The sequence below is a fragment of the Gymnogyps californianus genome, chromosome 4 (genome assembly GCF_018139145.2).
Source record: "Gymnogyps californianus isolate 813 chromosome 4, ASM1813914v2, whole genome shotgun sequence".
In the NCBI taxonomy this organism is placed as follows: Eukaryota; Metazoa; Chordata; class Aves; order Accipitriformes; family Cathartidae; genus Gymnogyps; species Gymnogyps californianus.
The window spans coordinates 61,615,615-61,636,867 of NC_059474.1; the positions used below are offsets into that span (position 1 = coordinate 61,615,615).

Sequence of the window (21,253 nt, forward strand, 5' to 3'; positions counted from 1 at the left end):
GGCAGTTATTGTAAATGGGCACTAAGAAGTACTGTGATTTCATCTGGGTAAATTGCTCATTCATCTATGTTGACTTTGTAAATGAAAATGACTAGATTAGGAGGAAACATGATATTTATTTCATCTTATATTTATAATTTATTTTTCTTTTATCTTAGTCACACAGCAGATAGCAATAGAAGACTAGTTTACGATGAATTTCAGTATCCCTCAAATGACACAATTCTAAGCTCTTTTTACTTCTCTATGCCTGTCAACACAACTCACTATTAGAAACTCCTTGAATTTCTTGTTACTGCCACAGTGAGGCTTGTATATACTTAAATTCTTTACTTTTTGTTTTGCAAGGCTAAGCACAAAGTAAGCAACAGCTCCTGCCACAAAACTCAAACCAGTCACTACCATCTTCCTCCCCAGCTCACAATCGGAGATCTAATCTGTGAGTAAATTGCTTCCTGCCTCTGCAGTGCGTGCGTGTCAGCACAGAGACCTAAATACTTGCCTTGGCATGCTGCTTTAGTCATGAGGCCAGCCTGTCCAGTAGGCTTCATTTCTGATCTGCACAGGAAGAAGTATCAGGAGGATGACCTCCTCTCAGCTCATTTGTGGCATATCTGTGCAAATCTCTCTATACAAAATACAAAAGTCTGTCTTCTGGTACAGATTTGTGTAACTTGAATTTATGGCTTAGCTGTCAAAATAATTGAAGCACACTTGTGAAACCTGGGAATACTTTCACGACTTTTGTAATAGCCAGTCAGGAAATGAAAATAGCATCATTGACCTAACACAGTTAAAAGAAAGCCAAACTGAGTTAGCCTCATGATTTTCATCTTCAAAGTGACTACAAATTTACCTTACACTTAGGCTCCAAAATATCTCTTCCCCCCCCCCCCCCCCCCCCCCCCCCCCCCCCCCATTCTGTGTTGGAATTACAGAAAAACAGTTCTGGCCAATTTTCAAAAGGGACAGACAATGCATGGAGTGCTCCAGCTGAAATCACAGTGGTGTAGCCATCGAGTAGCCCTCCAGAAGGTGCCGTGCACTTCACAGACACTATTCTGCATCCTGAGCTGTGGTCCTAACCCTCCCATTCGAGGCCTGACTCATGTGTCTCTTGTTGACACTGCTAAAGCCCAGAACTTGCGTTTGGACATTTCTAGCTGGGATGCTGATGTCTGACTTCTTGCTCCCAACTTAATTCAACTTAATAATGAGAGCAAGCACCAGACTAGGCACCTGCAGTTCACTTTTGCTGAGCACTTGAATCTCATTATAAGTTGTGGAGAAAGAGATATTAAATCAGTCTGAAAAGCATCTGATCAGATATCCCTGGAGTTTTGCTTTCTGAAATGTACATGTGGTTACAAAGAATATTTTCATTATGTACTGAATTAGGAAACTATAGTTGAGGTTTGGCTCACCCAGCTGGTTTAGAAGCAGTGCACTCAGTAACATAGGACCTTAAGCAAGACTTTTAGGGTCAGATCTTTAAAGCATTTTGGTCTTCTAAAGATAACAATAAAAGCCAGAGGGCCAGCGGGGATTTTTGAAGTCTCCTGATTCACACTGAAATTAATGTGATGTTTAAGACTTAGGTCTTTAAGACTTGATTCAAAACCAATGGGAGTCACACTATTGACTGGGGTGAGTTGTGTGCTAGACACTTTCTCCCTTTCGAGCTTCATTTTCTCATCTATAAAATAAGAATAATTAACCTGCCTTTCATCCACCTTGGGATCTTTTGTCTGTTTTGGCTGTGATCCTGTAAGAAACATTTGAGACAAAGAATGAGTTAAATATATGCCTAATGACCTATTGAACCAGAGGGAGTAAGGTGTCTAAAACACAAAAGCCAGGCTATCCATTAAATGCTCATAGAAATAAGATGACCTTCAGAAAAAACAGCAATATTTAAACCAGCAATGGAAAAAGTGAAGATCAACTCAAAAACTTTAATGGAAATTCACATTGTTTCTCTTTTTTTGGCAGCTGCTGCATCTGATGTTATTGCATTTCATTAGCAGGATTACAGATATCATTTCAGATGAGTAACATAATAAAAGAAAAGACAGTGAATCTATTGAGATGTAGCTTGAAGCAGAACTGGCCTTCTCTGCTCTCTGAGATATTGTTCCCAGCTGAGATTTACAGGGGTCTAACAATGCATCACAAATGACATCCTATGTAAACAATCGGAGAACAAATGTGAGATGCTATTTAAATGCCTCATTAAGAAAAGGAAATTTCATAGCTAGATTCTTCGCTTTTCTTGCCTTTGCAGTAGATTTAATTGACAGATCTAGATGAGAAACAACAAAATTTGTTTACCAGAATTGCCTATTATTAGTTACAATGTGTCTTATATTAGTGCCTATGACTCAACTGAGACAAGGCCAGTGCAAGGCCCTATGCAAGTAATCCAGGCCTTAGAGGATATCTAGTCTCAGGTAAAATGAAGAATTAAAGCCTACTGAACTGACTTATAACCATCTATGGTTAATAGAAGATGCCAAAGTAGTTTTGGGTTTTAAACGGCTCCTACATCAATTTAAACTTGAGTATTATGTTTTTTGTCTGAAGAACAGATAGACTTCCAGCGTTAACCTGGTGTTCACCACGAGATTCATGTAGGCTTAATGTTCATTCAGGGACCTCAAGATACTAAAAGCTCCAGTGGGTCTTCATGATTGTGAAAAGAATCTCATGTCCATTAATAAGACAGATGCCTGTTGATTACGGCAGGGTCAAGATCACTTCAGGCCTTTAAATGTGCTCTGCATCTACATCAGGTTCTTCATAGGAGTCCCTGTGCTTTTGGACACCAGAGTTGGGCAGATGGCTTTACAGAAAGATGTAACAGTTTCTCTTATGAGGAGCTGCATGAAATGGGTCTGCATGAAATGTCCCAGGGACTTCTTGGGAAAGAGAGCCAACAGGCACTGGATAACAGAAGAGGAAGCTAATCTCCCATGCCAGAATGAGAGGAACCTACCTCATTCTTGGAAAACTCTGGGAGAGCATAAGAAAAAAATGACAAGGCCCATGGTGTCACCTCTGCTAGACAGGTTAGAGAAGAGGCAGCAGCTTCAGCTGCTAAATTCAGACTTTCCCCCAAGTCTTCTCTGCCTCATGGCTTCCCTGGCTGTGCTTCTGCAGCCCCTGGCTTCCGCAGGGCCAAAAGGAGGTGTGACATAACAAGTAGCTGCAGTTCTGGGGGTAGGGTCAGGTGAGCAGGACAAGAGCAAGGGAGGCTGTTCAGACCTTAATGTGAAGGATGTCACCCTGTGATGGTGACTTGTTTTGCATTTGTTTACACGTGCGCTCTCTCTCTCTCTCTCATATATGTAGCCTGTTTATTTATTTATTTTCCTGTTCGGGCATGGGGGGATAGAAACTCGAAGAACAACCAAAATAAGAAATCTTTCAAACAAAACTTGGTATTTGCCACTGTTTCAAGTTAATGAAAGCAATGTATCAAAGACAAGAAGCTGAACAAACAATTCACAATAAAAATAATGCAGTAGAGGGGTGTTTTGCCTCTTTCTAAATTGTCCCCAAATTGCAATGATATATTTGCTGTTGGAAATGATTCACCATTGAAATAATTGATGTGCGAGTTATACTGGATCTGCAGCTCATTCACAAGCTGTGCTGATGGAAAACGTGGGCTGGCCTTGCCCACTGTCTGGGTCTCATTGCTGCTAATGGATGTTAGGCGCCTTTGTGCATCTACCTCTGTATGCCAGTCTAGCATTTAATTATTTCCAATCCCCCAACCATGCTCTACCAACTGACATTAGATTGAAACTAATTCCTATCCCCACCAATTAGTCTCAAAGTTTTCAATGAAGGACCCAAACACCTCATCTCATATCTGGGGAAACAGGGACACAGGCAACTCTCAATCCCTCAAAAGACTCTGGAAAGAGAAGCCAGTCTCTGAGGCTACCTGGTGTTTCACCTACTACCTTCCGTTTCTCATTATTTTCATCTCTTTGTTGAATGTTTGAAAACAAGCAAAGACATACACAAATAGAAGGGGCCTCTGAAAGTGTGGAAAGCTTAGCAGTGTCTAGCTAAGTGCAGATGGGGACTTCTCTGGAATATGCTCATCTTTAGGAGAACAAGCCAGTTTTTCCTGGAGATAACCCTGGTATCCATTAGTTAAGAGCAGTAGTTGCTGTATTCCCACATAGAAAGCTGACAACAGGTCGTTTAGTTTGACCGTTGCCAAGGACTGTCTTAATTTACACCGAGATGACTACGTGGCAGCACCTTTGTTGAAGGAACATTTCTGATCCCTAAAAAAAATGACACTGTTCTTGAGGTTTTGAAGATCTGCCACAAACTTTCCATTTTGAACCGAGTAGCTGTGTGAGTCCAAACGCACGGGATTCACTACTGGCTAAATGCCTTGATATGAGGCAAGCTTTGAATGTGGCAAAGTATAGCCACATATCCTGTATGATCCGAACAAGATTCACCACATAAAGGTACACGCATTTGAGTCCAGGGGAAAGGTGGGTGTTTCTGTATAGACTTTGCTCCATTTTGGTTTTAGATAAACTTTTTAATTATTTAGCATACACCTTGGAAAGTCTTAACTTTTCCTTCACCTCTTTTGTTGTTGCTGTTGTGATGACATATATTGGATGCGGGTTCAAGGCTACAATCTAGACACTGGCCTGTTTTCAATGCACACTTACATTTTGACTTGTTTTTTGGGTAATATGGCTCATAGTTTGATTTCCCATCAAAATGAATATAGGAGGTACCATATTTTCCATTCAAGATTTCCAGCTCAGAAAGCTAAGTCATGCCTAGCATCATGTAACTAGGTTGGATTTTCTTCTTAAGGCAGGCAAACTTAACTTCGTAGCCTTTGAACCAGAAGTTACCAAAACTTCAGACAAAGAAAAGGAAGTTTTTAGTCTAAATTGTTCCATAAACATGGTTAGAAAGAAAATCTGGAGGTAGAAAAAGTAAAAAGAGAACTGTACATGGAGAATCAGAGGCTGAAAAAGAACCAGTAAGCCAGTCACCAAACACAAGACTAGGTTTTTTCCCTGGGTTTGAAACACACAACCTCACTTTCTCCATAAACAACTCTGAATTCTAAAACAAAAACTCTGTTTCTACAGCATCAAAAATATTTTTGAAAACTTTCAGCTAATTCTGCCTGCAAATAAGAAGGCCAGCTCCAAATATTGTTACCGAATGGCACAGAAATAGAACAAACAGAAGGTTATGCCAGTGGTTTATTTGCTTTGAACAACGTATGTTGCTCTGGTTTAAATACACACTAACGGGAAAGCAATATTTTTTTTATATTCTGCCATTAGAGCGCAAGTTCAGAGTTCACAAACAGTCTAGATGAGTTGTGGCTATAACATTTACAGAGGAAAATCAGTAGAGGTGTTCAAAGGCCATTAAGTGTTTGCCGTATAGATTGGGATGAAATGTCATCCCTTAATTATGAGAATGAACATACTCACCAAGCAGTATCACCATAATCAAGTCCCTCATGGGCCGTGTCTGTATAACTGTGGAAAAACAGTTTGCTGATCCGTTTTAAGCATGTTACACTTCTTTCTACACGGCTGCCTTGTAGTTGATGTGCAGACAGCCTGCCTGAGCTCATTTCTTGCTGGGAGAGCTTGGGATGGCAGGTCCTAAGCTCTCCATGTGGGCTAGAGCATCACTCACAGCGTGCACAGGAGGCGACCTGGAATCAACCGTGTTTGCTGTTTATCCTCACAATGTCTCTATTTACTGGAAAGGTACTATAGCCCTGTTTCACAGCCACTTGTGAGGGAAAATTACTTGTCCTCTGTTGTAGAGCTGAGATGGGAAGAGCAGTTTCCCAAGCCTTGTGGCAGTGCTTCTGAGGCACTGAAGCCTCTGCTCAACCTAATTAAGGTGGTAGGATGGGGGAATTAAACCAGCCCAAATAAACTTCTCCCAGGAAGGGCACGGGAACATGACTGAGCCTCTGGCTCGCATGCAAGTGTCTGATCTGCTGCCAAAGCAGGGCAGATCTGTGCTGCCTTTTCCTCATCGCTTGTGGAGAAACTACAATTTAGCCCTGTTATTAGTGCGGATTAATTTTCAGTGTGGTGAATTTACCAATGAATTTATGAGAAGTTAATTTGTACTAAGGAAGAAATTATGTCAGTTCAAATGTGTTCAGTTAATTGCTGATGGCATTGGTGTGGCCATTAGATACAAAAAAAGCATTACTATTAGGGGTTAGCAAGGGAATGCATCCTGATTAGATTAGAGGCTGGAGAGCGCGCTATCCCCTGGACAGGCAAATATTGAAAGAAAATTATACTTCATTAGCATATTTTATTAGCTAAATAACTAAGGAATACTTTTAAAGAAACATAGCTAGAGCCTGGGGTAGGACTCTCCTCTGCCCAGTACATCTCAGGTGGAGGCACAAATGAGCTTTTGAGCCATCTTTGCTGTATCAGATGTGATTGTTGGACCACCGAGTACTTTCTGATGCTGGAATGTAAATCAGCAGGGCCCCAAGCCTGCTGTAATGTGTGCCAGTGCCATACCGCATTCAGACAGCATGCAGGCAGCATGGGGTAAAACAGTGACCTCGCCACTTCTCTGCTCTCTGCCCCTTGTGCAGCTCTGTGGAGAGCTGCTACCTAAATGTACTTAGCAGTTGTGCTGATTGTGGCAGTATCCAAACTAGAGCTTTCTGAAGTGAGGAGGCAGTGACCCGTGTTATCAGTGTCCTGAAACACAGTGTGTCTGTAACACGGCAAGGCACAGCACTGTTTGTTCTCTCAGAACCTGGCACAGGCTAAACGTGAACAAAGGTTTTAAAAGAAACAACATTTTAAAACAGGCCTTCGTATCTTATTGCTCATGTTTTCTGAGACCACGAGGAAGGTCAGATACCTGTGTTTAAATGCTCTGCTTTGCTGCCTATGAAACCCTTGGCTGGGTTGGCTACTACCACACCAGTAAAGGTATTTGAGCAGTTAAGGATTCAGATAGACAGCAACTGATTTCATAAACCACCAAACATTAAGCTGTGTTTTTAAAAATCCCATGTTAGAATATGGACAGGCAGATAGAGAAGGAACGATACTTTCAGTCCCTGAAACACATATTTAGTTTGGCAAATGTATGTTCCTTAACGTGCAGTTTCTCATGTTTAGGTCGCCCTTTGTATGAAGGCTTCACTGATAAGAGATTATATTTAGGAAGAGAATCCTGCTCGAGTTCTCACATCCCCCTGACACCTCAACAATTATCTTTGTTACCCTTTCCACACTTGTAGAGACAGGAGAATCAAAGACAAAGATAACTGCCAGAATACAGATCCTCAATCGGCATAAATTACTCATCTCTCTTTTAATTGGGGTTGGCATTTCAGAGCCAGAACACAACTGCCTGCAAACACGAAGCAAACTCAGTGCTATTTTAGTGTGTGGATCACAGGACGCAGTCCTCCCTGGGGGTCCCTGGTCAAAAGACTCCCCAAACCCACTATGCAGAGTCCGGCTTCACTGACCAACCACCACCACCACCACCCCGCAGCGACAGTGCACGCCTCTGTGCAGTGACGGTGTGTCAGACAGGCAGTAAAGGCAGCACGAAGCCCACGCGAGGGGAGCCAGCCCTGCAGGCACGCTGCTCGGGGCCAGGCAGAGCGTGTGTGTCACACTGCTGCAGCCGGGCACTTGCGGCCCGACTGCTGTGCCCTGCAGCAGTGCGATGCATTCAGCACCTCCTCACCTCCTTGCACTGATTAAAGGCAGTCCCTTATGGATCGTTGCTTCAAGCTCCAGGCTTGTCAGAGTATCTATTTTCTTGTTTCTCTGTATTCTGCTCTATGGTTGTTATTAATGAAATAAAAGGTGAGCCTCATTCCCTTTCCCTTCCCTTGCCCACACACATTAATTTAAATGCAAATCCACACAGAAAGATCAAAATTAATTACGCTTTCTGCAGCAGGTTACATGGAAAATTGAAATGCACAGGGCTGGCTTTCCTTTTTCCTTTTCTTCTTTTTTTGGAAGTGGAAAGGAGAAACAATGTAGCAAAAATATTAAAATATGCATCTAAATGTTGCATGCTTGCTTGCTTTTAGTTTCTGATGGTTTTTGCTTGTTCGAATTTCCACAGTTGCTTTCAATGTCAAGCTGTTTCAGAAGGAAAATTGAAAGCTTAATCTGCTAGTGACATAAATTGACCTCTAAATGACAAATAATATTCTGTTTACCACTAATAACAATCAATCTTCATTGAGAAAAACTATGCTGACTCTTAAGAAATTTGTCCATTATTGCCCGATCAGAATATAGCTGAAGTCTGAGATTTTTTTTTCAGGGAAAAAAAAGGCCGGGGGGAGAGGAGTGTTCTGTTCCTCATGGAGTTCAGGCATTTATATAAGTATTTTCAATGAAAATGCAATCAGGTGAATTTGTGACCCAAGGTGCAGTGCAGTCTCAAAGGCTGGAATTCCACATCTGGGCACAGTCACAGCAGATTAACTGCTCCCAGGAACCAACGTATGGACGGGGCTATCCTGTTTGCCAGATCCTGGGCAAGAAAAGCAAAATTCTGACACTTTTTAAGGGGAATGGCTGCAGGCATTTGTATGCAATATAATACTCTTTGCTATGGAGATGTTAGGTATGCTCTGAAAAACCTTCTGGATCAGGCTCTGCGAGGCTTCAGTGGAGGTGCCAGGGTGACAGTTACACGACTTTATATAGGAAAAATGGATGCTCACAGATTTTAAGCATTTAAGACCAATGGGAACAATCAAATGGACAGCTAAAAAGGAAGCATTTAGCCAGATACTTTGTCAGGCTGGGGCTTACTTGTTTAGTAGTCTGTGGGAAGTGCATGCTGTTCTGCTCCTTGGCCAGATCCTGTCCTTAGCACTGTTGGTCTTAGCCAATGTCTGGAGACATCAATTCAGCCAGCTCACTGCTTGCTCTCCCTGTGCAAGCAGTATGGTTGTAGCTAGATGCATTCATTTATTACAAAAACCAGAAGAAATGAATGGATGCTTATGATCAAATAGCTCCTTTTTCAAATTCCACATGTCATTAAGAAAGTGGTTATTTGTGTCCCCATAGCAGCTAGAGGTCAAGGTGCCCTTGTAAAACACATGGCCAGAGATCTTCCCTGGAAACCTTACAAGTTAAACAAATCAGAGAAAATACTCAGAGAAAAAAGCTGATAAAGAAAAGGGATTTATCCCTGGGTATGGAGCCATTAAAAACAACATCCATTTCAGTACCCTGCTGAGATTTTACTGAACAGGATGCACTGGATCTGCTCATTCCACTGACTTCCCATAAAAACATGGATCTAGTTCAAGACCTTGCTCCTGCTCTTTAAATATTCTGATAAACCATATCAAAGGTCCTTCTACAAGAGAAACATAGTCTAGCTGAATGATCCTGGATCCAGCAAGTGCCTTCCCAAGGCCAGCCCTGTGCCCTAAAGACTTAGCAAGAGGTGGAAGCAGCGTACAGTTGGTAGCCTGGCCCCTGTGAGCCCAGCTGGGCTCAGGAGCTCAGTACGGTGCCAGGCCAGTACAGCTGGGCGGTACCTGGAGGTACCTACAGGCCCGGCTAGAGCTGGTCTCTCTGCACTAGCCCTGAAAAAAAAGACCCAGGTGATTGTGCTGGCATTTAGCGGGTCAAAGCAGCCAAACATCTTTTGGTCTGCAGCCAAAGAGGGCCTTTTGAGTGGGGCCATGTGAAGAGACCCTGGGGCCTTGCTTGCCCCAGGCTTGCTGCTGAGAGCTGCAATTCTTCAAGTGGGCTGGTTGTTCAGATTGCAGTACTCAGCGGCTGTCATTTATTACAGTGAAAGCAAACATAGTAAGTAATAGCTTCAGATACTTTCTCTCTTGGTCTTGTGGCCCAGCTTAGTTTTACTGTGGTTTCTTAGGTGTGCCATCATGCTCAGGAATCACTCAAGTGCAATGTTAGCACAATAAATCCCACAGCCTTTTCTTCCAAATAAAAGCAGAAAGCAACATCTTCAAGTCATTTCAGCATCCCGCTTTCCTGCTGTCAGCTCAGTGAAGCAAGGGTATGCAAACTTCAGTCCAGTAAAGGTTGCAACTGTCAGCACGGTGATATCTCTATCTATTCCTGTTTTCTCAGAAGCGTTCCTGAGAACGCTCAAACACGCCTGCTGCAACCGAGAGAAACAACACTTATGACCATTGCTGTTTAAGGTCACGGACATGGAACAACTGTATTTGTTCAGCATTTACTTGGCAAGGAAAGACCTCGGCAAGTTTTCAGATAATCTGTGTGCCAATATGTCTGTCTGTCTCTATATATTCTGGATAAAAACACCATTCCCACACTTATTAATACGTGAATCTTTCCTAGCAATCTCTTCTTATTGCTATATAGATTTCAAAACTACCGTCTCGTTAAGGTGGTGGAATGCATTTCAGCCATCCTCAGTTCACATGAGCAAGTGCTGTTACATTTCTCAGCTAGTGTGTAAGATTTTGCGATCATATAAGGGATATTGGTGCCGCAGTGGTCCCCAGAATTTCCTGTATTTCTGCAAATTTAAACAACATTGTGTTGCTGATTGATTATAGTAATTTTGTTGTTCATATCATCCTATTCATATCACAGCAGGTATTGCTTGTAATTATTAAGGCTATTTGTTATTAGAGATGCATGGGTGGTGAAATACAATGAGAAGCAAACAATTTAACTGATAAGAAAATTAGCTGATCATGGAAAGTCAATCTGCTAATTATCTCCAAACTGTGTCCATCAGCTCTGGTTTGCATTTCTTAGACTCCTCTCTCCCCAGCCAAATAGCTTTTGCAGGGCTGCGTTCTAAGGAACACACCAAATTTCCCAGCAAGAGAGGTCTTCATCATGTTACACCTTTGCTCTCATAGAGGTTCATGTAACTTCATAAATACTTAGTGACAAATAGGCATTTCATTGTGTAATTTACTACAGAACAGGTAGTGCACTAAAGCATTTTTATGGAAGGTTCTTTATGAAACTTAATAAAAATTAGACTGACCCCTTCAATTTCATAACTGTTGGAAAGTACCTAGTACTTAGATTTTTTAGTTGTTAAATTTTCAAAACCTCTTGTGATATTTCAATGGTGGAGCACACATTAAGGTCAGTTTGAATCATGTAGATAGAGAGTGCCTTTGGACACTTTTAAAACTGCATATGGTCTTTTAAAACTGTGCTCAGTTCCTGTGACTGTCAGCTGATTCATTTACTGAAATTCTAGTATAAATGCAGTGAAAAAACAAACTGTTTGAGCAGCGGGACCAGTAGAACTTGGTTTTCTGTGCATCTTTGCATAGTGGTATTGGCAGCTGGGCATGGCACCGAGGCTGTCATTTTAGCAAGCATTTGTATGGTTGTTTAATAACACTACATCTCCTTTTTATATCCAGTATTAATAGGTGGTTTCATAGTTGGGTATGGTCAAATTAAAGGTGGCTGTCAGTTTTTATATATCCTGTCAGTTTGCTTATGTTTTAATTTAATAAATAAGAATTAATACAGGTATTAGTCACTGCGTTTGGCTTCTTTTCACTATTAAAAGAAATGAGAGCTCTTCTCCTATAGAAATGACATGAAAGTGTGTTTGCCAGAGCCAGGCTGGATTGGAATGGCTTCCTGCATTGCCACATAGAAATCCATAGCTGTCCTAGTGACAGCTCTGGAGGATCCCTGTGGAAAACACTCAGTTACAGGAAGAAGGCAGGTAAATGGTGACAAGTGGGGCCAGGGTCTCCTTGGCTGACTGCTACCAAGTGGTGAGCAGGCAAATGTCTGATGCCTAGGAATGTGTGGGGTTTCCTGTCTCTGAAATGAGTCTCATCAGGCTGGGAGAGCAGACCAGCCAGATCTCTGAGACCTCCTGAGGAATAAAGTGGGGTCACACTTCTCTCCAGAAAGCAATGCTCATTTTTGCAGGACCCCAGGCACCTAAGACTTGGGAACAGCCTTGCTAAAGTCTGCTGCCAGTAAAGATTGAAAGTGGGAAACTTTCACGTTCAGACTAAAACCAACATACTTACAAATAGAGATGTGTTTGGACTTTGTCCCCCACTCCATTTGCATAGCATTTCCCCTTGATATTAGCTAGTGGCCCCCCACCAATAGTGAGAGCTGGGAAGGAACTTCCCAACAGCTAATTCCAGGTCCCTCCAGCAAAATACACACAGCACCCCAAGGATGGTCTGGAAACCAGAGAGACACAGTGGTGTGATAACAAGGTCACTGCAGACAAGCAGCAGCAAAGGCACACTTCAATCTGTCTAAATCTTTGAGTATGTTTGAACATAATGGTGTACTGAGGCTAAAGGACTGGAAATGTGGGATGACGTGCTTAAACACACAACCTCTGTTTGCCCTTGTGAAGATTATGAGCCATACCTAAAAGTGCATTGCCACAGGATCAGGTAAATTGGCTTTTATTGAAACATACTGTAATATGAGGGGGGGGCCTGGGGGGAAGATTCCAATTTAACACAAGTACATTGCATTTCAGGCTCCCAAATAACTATTGATATCTGCTGTCCTGGAGCAAATCATATCTTCCTTGACAAGTCAGACAGCTGCTCTTTCTCTGTCTTCCTTTTATCTTTAATAGCCATGGATTGTTGTGGTACCTTGAAAAAAATGTTTGCGACTTACTTGATGGATGTCTCATCTCGTGCTATTAGCCCTGGTTCATGGGTTCATCTAATGCCTGTTCTTGCCTACAAAACTCAGAGCAAGTGCTTTTGAAATGAGAGTGTGCTGGGTGCCACTGCACAGTGGGTGCAGTGCACACTGTGTGCAGTGCACACTGTGTACAGCTTCCCTTCCCCTGCAGCCGGCAGCCAGTGGGGTGAACAAGCTCTTCTGATCATCCTGAAACACCGTTAAGATAGAAGCAACCTCTGGAGCTCATCTGGTCCAGGCTGCTGCTCAGAGCAAGGCCAACTTTCAAGTCCTATAAGATTGCTCAGGGTCTTCCCCAGCTGAGGCCTGACTATCTCCAGGGAAGTAGATCCCACAGCTTCTCCTGGCAAATGTTCCCACATTTGATCACAGTCATTGTGAAGAATTTTATTCCATTTATTTAAGGTATGGGAATACTGGTATCTCAAATACAGGAATACTAACAATTGTAAGATAGGTCTAAAGAAAACCATGGCTGTATTTGACCAATTTCACCCAGACTTTGAATTGAAAAGACAAAGCAAATCTCTTTCAGGCTATCAACTGTCCTAAGGTGTGTCAAAGTGTCCTGGTTAAACCGTGACACAAAGGAAATAAAGACAAATGAGGTAGAAATGGCTGGGAGTGGTGATAGTGCAGCTGTTCCTTCCCTTTCCTCTGTCAGACTTTGCTGCCCCCAAATCTCAGTCAACACCATGGGCTGTGTAAGGTCTCCCCACGCAGCTTCAGGTCAGCCCTAAAATGTGCCAGGTCAGCCCTAAAAACCTTCAACAGGAAACCAAAGTGCGTGTGTGGGTTAAGCAAAGTTACGTGTCTTCGTGATGCAAAGGAGAAATGTTTATATCGTTCATTCAGCCAGCACAGCTGTTGGGGCACAGCCTTCTGCATACAGGCACTACAAAGAGCTGGAGAAGTTAACAATTTGAACAGCCAGATCCCCTCTGCAGTCTTGCTGTGGCAATTACCACTTGCCCTGACACTGAGAGAAACAAATGCAGCTAGAGACCTGCATCTGTTTGAACAAACTGACGGGTCTCTGTCCAAAATCATCAAAGGGCACATAGCAACAACTGCCAACTGCTATTGTACATTTAGGAGCAACCTTTAAACTAGAGCATTTAAAAATCTGCTTCTAGGGAACATCCTTAAGTTGATGGGTACCATGGAAGTCATACGTAACCCAGTATTAGCTACCTGGGTGCCTCTGCTTTTTGTGTCTCTGTTTGCCTGATTAATCTGTGATTAAGAACTAGTGCTAGCTGCACATCCCTAGTCAGGTTTTATATTCCTAAATGGCAAAAAACAACCCCTTTGGACCACACTGTAGAACAAGCATCACTTTGGAGGAAGGGGCAGGACTGACACATTTAGTACAGAGTTTTGGCAAATATAGTAATAAACAGGGTCCTCTTTATAGTTCCCAGTGGTGCGCGCACATGCCCTGATGGAGCATTCAGCATTGAGATTGGCCCTTCCAACACTCAAGTGCGGAGAAGTGATTTCTGCTCTAATGTGTGTATTGTGTGCTCCTCCTAGGTCTCTTGTATTCTCCTTGTACAGCTGAGACCAAAAGAGAGGATTTTTTTTTAATCTCACATTTGTAGCTATCGGCTATAAAGAATACTAACAGAAAGAGAAATTTAGATCCTCCACCATGAAATTAACAGCCATCCTTTGTGATTTGAACAGGTCCCCAGTGGTACCCTTCCCGTGTTGGCCTGCAACTAGAACGCAGTAAGTATTCATATGGTTGAATACAGCCACCTAACGTATTACTAACCCTCTGGCAAGTTCTCCTCCTAACAGTATTGCTCTCCCTGTATGTGTTATTGGGTGAACTGTTAGCACTTTTTCACTGATTGATATCAATGATTAACTTATTAGCTTTCTCATTAATAAAGGAATCTAATGGTTTTTATAACCACTAAGTAAAAATGTTTCAGAATACGATATATGATCAAATAATGAAGACAAGGCAGTTTTAAAACCATTCACTCACTTCCTTCACTCACTGCATTATCCATTTTAATACTTGCTCACAGCCTCATCAGAAGATGCAACTGGCTGCTGGAGGCAGCCTCTGTTTTTGTGCCATTACACCAGTTCTTGGTGGACATGGCAGTGGGAGATGAAGCTGCCACAGGCTGTATGGCATTTCGTCTGTGGACATGTAGCATTGCAGAGCCCTAGAAAATGAGGGCTCAGCACCTGGTGGAATTTAGCACCCTCACTGATTTAAACAGTCAACAAACATCTATTGAAAGGGAGACACAATACATAAAGTGGAAAAGAGAAAAGAAGTGTTGCAGCCACAGCAACACCCCATGCCAGTGACTGTTGGGGTTTCCTAATATCCAGCTCACTACCTCTATAAAAAAAAAAAAAGAGAACCAGATATTGCCATTTTATGTCTCTGCCTGTACACTCTAGGTCCATCAGGACTGGAAGCAGATGCCTCAGAATACTGTGAAAAGTAATGTAATGCTCAGGTACACCTGGTCTGCCTAGGTCGGACAGCTTACAAAGAAATCTTGGACTGTGGGCCTTTGCCCAAGAAGTTGCGTTCACCATGATGGTGCCACCCATTGTAAAATAGCCTGAGAGTGCAAATGCTTCAGCAAAAGATATCAGTGAGGGAGACACTGCATAACATCGACTTTCCCATTAGTCTTGCAAGACAGAACAAAAAGTGCTCTATGAAATTGTCTGTGTGATTGCATGGCATGTCTCTAATGGTCTAGATTAACAGAGATAGCATCGTAACAATTGCTATGCATTGCCGCCCAGTGTCATGTCAGCCTAATGTTTTTGTTAAAATGAGAGGAGAATAACTCTCATAGAAATTCTCTAAGTTGCTAACCTGGAGAATAAGTACCAAGTCACCAAAATAAATCAGAATACAAGTTGGGCCTACACCTTGACCTTTAGCAGGGCAGCCTACATGTTATGCTGAGCCTCTGAGAGGATACCTGTTGTTCATGCCATCTCTTCTTCCCTTTTTGTCATTACAGATGGGCCCTATTTGAAGGATTCCATTAACATTCAAAGCCTTGCCGTTTCCTCCATCATTACACTGTATTTTACAGACCTGGGTCAGCAGGTCGGTTGGACCACAGTAAGTATGTCCTTGTAACAATCAACATGATACATCTTAATGTACAGTGTGTTTTAGCATCAAATTACTCCAACTTCCTCAGCCCGTCCTTCCCTATGTCAAATGGTGTAATTACTTTATCAGCAGTCAAAACAGAATTAAATGGATAGTGAACCAAGTCATCAATGTACTAACTCTGACATCCAATTAAAGATTAGAAGGTGGACATAACAATATTGCCTGAGGAAAAAAAAATCAATTTTTAAAAACAATTTTAGCTTATCTAGGGTTTATATGCCTGTGCAGGACCTGTAGCCAAATACATTAATTTGCTGCAAGGCTCCTCAGCTTTGAAAGTGGAAGGATATTAAAAAGAAAAAATGGATTTCTGGTAATTCTGTTACTAATGCAGGAAAATTATTGGATGGGAATGTCTTACTCTTTGTTAACCTGAAGAACAGTTCTGAGAGAGTGGCGAGGCCAAGGATTCTAGGCAGAAGATGCCCAGCCAGGCTCAGGAGTCACAAAACTTTTGAATCTCTTTGTAAAACAAAAGCATTTGCCATGAGCAACAATACTTGTATTATCGTGTAGGTAGAACCACGGTCTGTTTTTACTTCTGGTCTCAGTTTGACTTCAGTTATTTTCCTGTAAGCAGCTGTTGGAAGGTCAGGGTGGTGGGAGAGAGGCAACATGTTCCACCCAAATGGGGTTGTGGGGAACTCTAACTTTACAGGCTCATCTGTGCAAGGAGGAAGTGAAAGATTCAATTCTTTCACAGCCCAAAGACAGCAGAAAGGTTTGAAAGGACAGTGAAGGAAAGGGAGATGAAGACACCTTTCTAACGTCCTGCAGCAGGCACAGGTGGTGGAGCTGAAAGTAGTCTCACTACTGACCTAGGTTTTGCTGCAGTTTGCATGTACTGTGTTAGCTGGAGTAACACACAACCCACATCTGTGTATTGGGTAACGAGATTCCCAATTTCTGCAGTGAGAAACATGAGTGAGACAGAACTACAGTTTCTGAAAGCCATAAAAGCCATGATGAGACTATTGATAGCAATGGAAAACAAACCGCCAATTGCTTGCAATTCCTTTAATGAAGTAAGTGAGTTTTTGCTAACTGGCATCAAGGCTGTAGGCAAATTATTAGATTCTTACCTCAGGCAGCCCACAGATCCCACCCTGCTTACGTGGGGGGACCACAAGACCCACTGACAAGCCTTCCTTCCCACTGACTGTCCTTCCTTGTCTGTGCCTATATGGATGGAGCTTGTGAGTGTCAGGCCTTTAAGCAGCTTGCAGATGATAGTACTGGTTCCTCTCTCCAGTAGGTCACTATGGGCTAGGCAGCATTACTACAAGACACTTAGAATGGACATGCTATTTTACAGCTCCTTATCTGTTAAACAGTACACTCAAGGTGGATGTTACTGCCAGAGCTGCCCTTGACTTTGTGAAGAGTCAACTTCCGCATCAGCACTGTAAGGTCACATATCCATCTCACCTGCTGAAGCTCACATGCATATCTCTCTCTCCAGGGAAGCAGATGGCCCCTTAGCAGCACAGACTCTGGCAGGTTTTAGCCCCTATGAACAAGAACATGATCTATATCTGTCTTTCCCAGTTCTAACAACAGGACGCAAATCCCCAGGTGGTGACAAGCAGTTTACTTCAGTGGAGTTAAAGCAGTTCACACTGTGTGACCTACTCATTTCAGTAGAGGTCTGCGAGTTTACCAAGGCTGAGGCTTTACCCCACTGATTCCCATACTGATTAATGGCCTACTGGGGCCATACTGATTAATGCTAGTTGGGGTCCTGTTTCCCCCCCAACCCATCCCACCACCTCTCAACCATGGAATTTCCTTGCAAAGCAAAATTGTGAGTAGTGCAGCCTCCTGTTTGCTACAACTAAGTAATCTGCAAGAACCTTATTTATTCTCTCCTTTCCTGGTGGTTTATGTAGCCTAAGACAGTAACATAACTAAAGCTTAATATCCCATTATAAATAGTGCAGTTATGACTAGGCGTTGATACTGCAGGCAGTGGCATTTTTTTATGATTTAATCTGTGTGTGCAGAAAGTTGACTCCATGAGTTTCTGAATATTCATCTTATCCCATTCTGTTCCATATTCTAAATTGTCTCCATTCTCTGTGGGAGAAATCTTCCTAGTGACGTCATTTAAACAATCAAGAGATTTTTATATTATAACTAGTCTATAGCAATAGAGAAAAAGTTCATAGAAGATTGTATTCTAACAATAGCAATTAAGAATGCGTTTGTACACAGGATGTATAGTTTACTGCCATTTTTATTATGCTTAGAGCTCCCATTCTCCCATCCCCCTTGATGCTCTATCAGATTTACGCACACAGTGACGGATGCTTCTGATTTAAAGGGCTGACATTTAAATAAACAAGGCATGGAATAAAAAATATTCTTATCTTGTCAGCAAAATGATAGCTGAGGTACAAAGCGCCACATTCAGGTCTGGACTTCACAAATAGACACAGAAGCACATGGAGATATGTTGGTGCTCCAGAGGTCGATGCATTGAGCATGGATCTGTCTAGGGGAAAACTAAGCACAGAGGTGGGTCTTCTGGGGCTTTGTCACCTCATTGGAGATGCTCACTTGAGGATCAAGAACACTAAGACCCCCAATGCAGGGGATTTACACCAAGACAATGACTTGTGTTTTTTAAAAGGGGAAAGTGGTACCCACCTCCACCTTCTGGGAGTAGTACCCTCTCCAGGCACGTTGTAAAATAAAAGATGATGCTGTTGTCTGTTCCCAAACAAACAGTTTGGGTCTCTAAGTCTAGGAGCATGTTTCTGAATCAAGAAACCTCAGCTTCCCTTTTGGAGCATGCACAGTCTCTGATTTACAGTCCTTGTCACACTCCACCTTATTGGCTCAAGAGTTTGTCATCTCCTGTTGTCTACTCGGTCCCTCTGTCAGAGGCTGCCACTTTGTAGGAAGGATATTTCCTTCTCATCCTCAGCCTTCTTAAAACATGGTCGCACAGTGACCGAAATATTTTTGGTGTTTTTTGCTGTGAAAGGCCAGACATCCCCTAGGCTCAGGTTCCACCACAGCTCTGAGATTGGTTGACCAGTTTTCAACAAGTTCTAGAGGCTGGGTTGCTCTGTGGGAGGAGTGAGGAGAAACTGGGTTGAGGGGTTTGCAGTTCTCCTCCACTGGAGCAATTACTTGTCAATCTCTTTTGAGAATGAGGACCTTTCCTGGGATAATGTGGGTAGAAATCCAACCTCAGCTGGCTCTTTTAGAAGAAAGGAGGCCCTCAAGGTTCATTTCCAGAAAGCAATTCAGGGAGAAAACAAAACCTGTTTCTTAGTATCATGGATTTTGTTAGAACTCTCTCTCTATTCTGCCTTCTTTTATAAAACAAACATTATCTGAAACACATCATTTACTTCTGCACAAGGTTTACCAATTCCTTTACCCTACCTGAAGGGGATAGTTGAGGTTTGCTGACTGATGCTGCAGAGACATTAATGGGAGCTGAGTTTACAGATCTTTTTTATATGCCTCCTGCAAAGATTGTACCCCCAGGGGTGTTTGAAATTCCCACCACTGGAGTGGTGGGTTTTATTTTTAACCTCTGTCCGATTTTGGGCCTAAGCATGTTTGACAGAGACCTCTTTTTACATATTGCAATGTGGCATGTGACTTTTTGAAACATGGCTGGCATTTTACCGCTAAGAATGCATACTCTTGCTGTTGTCAAAAGGAAAAAGAAAACCATTCTTCCTGCTCAAATTCAGACTTCGGTTAAAGCTTTCCTCATTTGAGCAGTGATTGCAATTTCTGATTTATCAGCTTCTGTTGTCTAGTTGCTACTGAGGCAGGCTACCAGAAAGATCAAAATAGAACTGAGAAAACAGCATAGAACTGTGAAAAATATACTTTACCTCCAAGTCTGTGAATTTCATAAGATTAACCCTGAAACACAGTACTTCAGTAAATATTTTTTGTAACTGTGGTTTAAAATTAGGGATTGCTTAAATACTTTGACTCCTGACAGCCTTAAAATACTGAGGCTGGCAGCAGAACTGCTCCATTTCAAATTTTCCAAAGAAGAAAAGATTCTGCTCAATTTAGAAATGTAGAGACTAATACTTATTTAAACCCGAGAACATCTTTGAAATCTGAAAATCCACGCTTTCACTAATTAGTCTGTTCCCTTCTGGCTGGCAAGCAAAATTATCACCGAGTTAGACATTGTGGAAAAGGAACAAGAAGCCAAGAGATCTATGTTTGAAGCTTTGTGGTTACGTATAGCAGGTGTACAGAGTGGGGAAGTGCATGCTGTACTGAATAACAAGGTGCGCCTTTTCTCTCAGGGGGAAGGCAGTGTTTCCGTCAGCATGGTTCTCTCCTCTTACTTGCACAGTGCACACGTACCAAAGTTTTTCTGTCCTGTGGGTGTGGGTGGGTGGTGAGTAGGGGAGGAGCGGTTTGCTCTGACTGTGGCTGGCAGAGCTCGCTCAGTTGGTCCTGTAAATGTGGAACAATCTGATGAAGTCTGCGGGATCAGTGTGATATGAAGCAATTTATGAGTATTGATGGGTTTGAAAAAGAGGCAGCCAAACTGCTGCAGACTCTTTTTCTCCACCTTCTCTATACTGAGGTCAGCTTTGGGCTTCCCATGGGGAACAACTTAAGATGTTTTCCCTAATTTGGGAATGGAAGAAGAGACTTCAATAAAGGTTTATAACCTCTCAATGGGAGGTAGAAGTACAGACAATTATAATAGAAGAAAAAAGACAGGATCTGAGGAATTTGAAGGAGTAGGAGGGCTGGGAGTCCCAGCAAACTAGTGGGCCAGTGTGAAGAAGATAAATGTAAGAAAACTCATATGATGATTGCTTAGGAAGGAATTTGAGATCAAGGTAAGAGAGAGAGCTGAGGATCTGTAGGATGTATCAGTGGAGAATGTCACTGAATACATTTCTCAGTGGATACATATCAGAGCTTGCATGTTTTGTGGCCAATTCAAACAGTTAGTTGTGGGACAGGACTCTACAAATTGAATAACACTTTCAGGGAATTGTGGGTACCTGGAAAACTTAGCAGCAGTGCCAAATAAACAGAACATGCGGTTCTGTGTAAATCTGTGGGTGCCTTAAGAATGACTACAACAAAGTGCCAAAGAAAGAGAAATCTCCAAACAATTTTTCGTTCCTAAACCTCTTGGATCAATAGATAATTTGATCATAGAAGATGATCTCCAGGAAAAAAAGAAGTCACTATTTCCTCTACAGCACCTTTTCCAACTACAATTATTTGTAATGCAAAGCACCTCCATTTTACAGCTTACAGTTTGTATTTGGCAGAGGTTTCTGCTTGAACACACAGTAAGTGTTGCTCTGCCTTGGTACAGCTGGCCAAGTCTTCAGCTGATCCT

The 21,253-nt window shown here is 42.3% G+C and overlaps 1 protein-coding gene across 1 annotated transcript in view; it reads left to right on the forward strand.

Moving 5' to 3' along the window:
* The window catches only part of TECRL (trans-2,3-enoyl-CoA reductase like), a 65,072-nt gene that overhangs the window by 21,735 nt on the left and 22,084 nt on the right, over positions 1–21,253 (forward strand). Inside the window, exons 3-4 of the mRNA XM_050896111.1 lie at positions 14,415–14,459; positions 15,737–15,840. Coding sequence (XP_050752068.1) covers positions 14,415–14,459; positions 15,737–15,840 — 149 coding nt within the window. The remainder of the gene's footprint in view (positions 1–14,414; positions 14,460–15,736; positions 15,841–21,253) is intronic.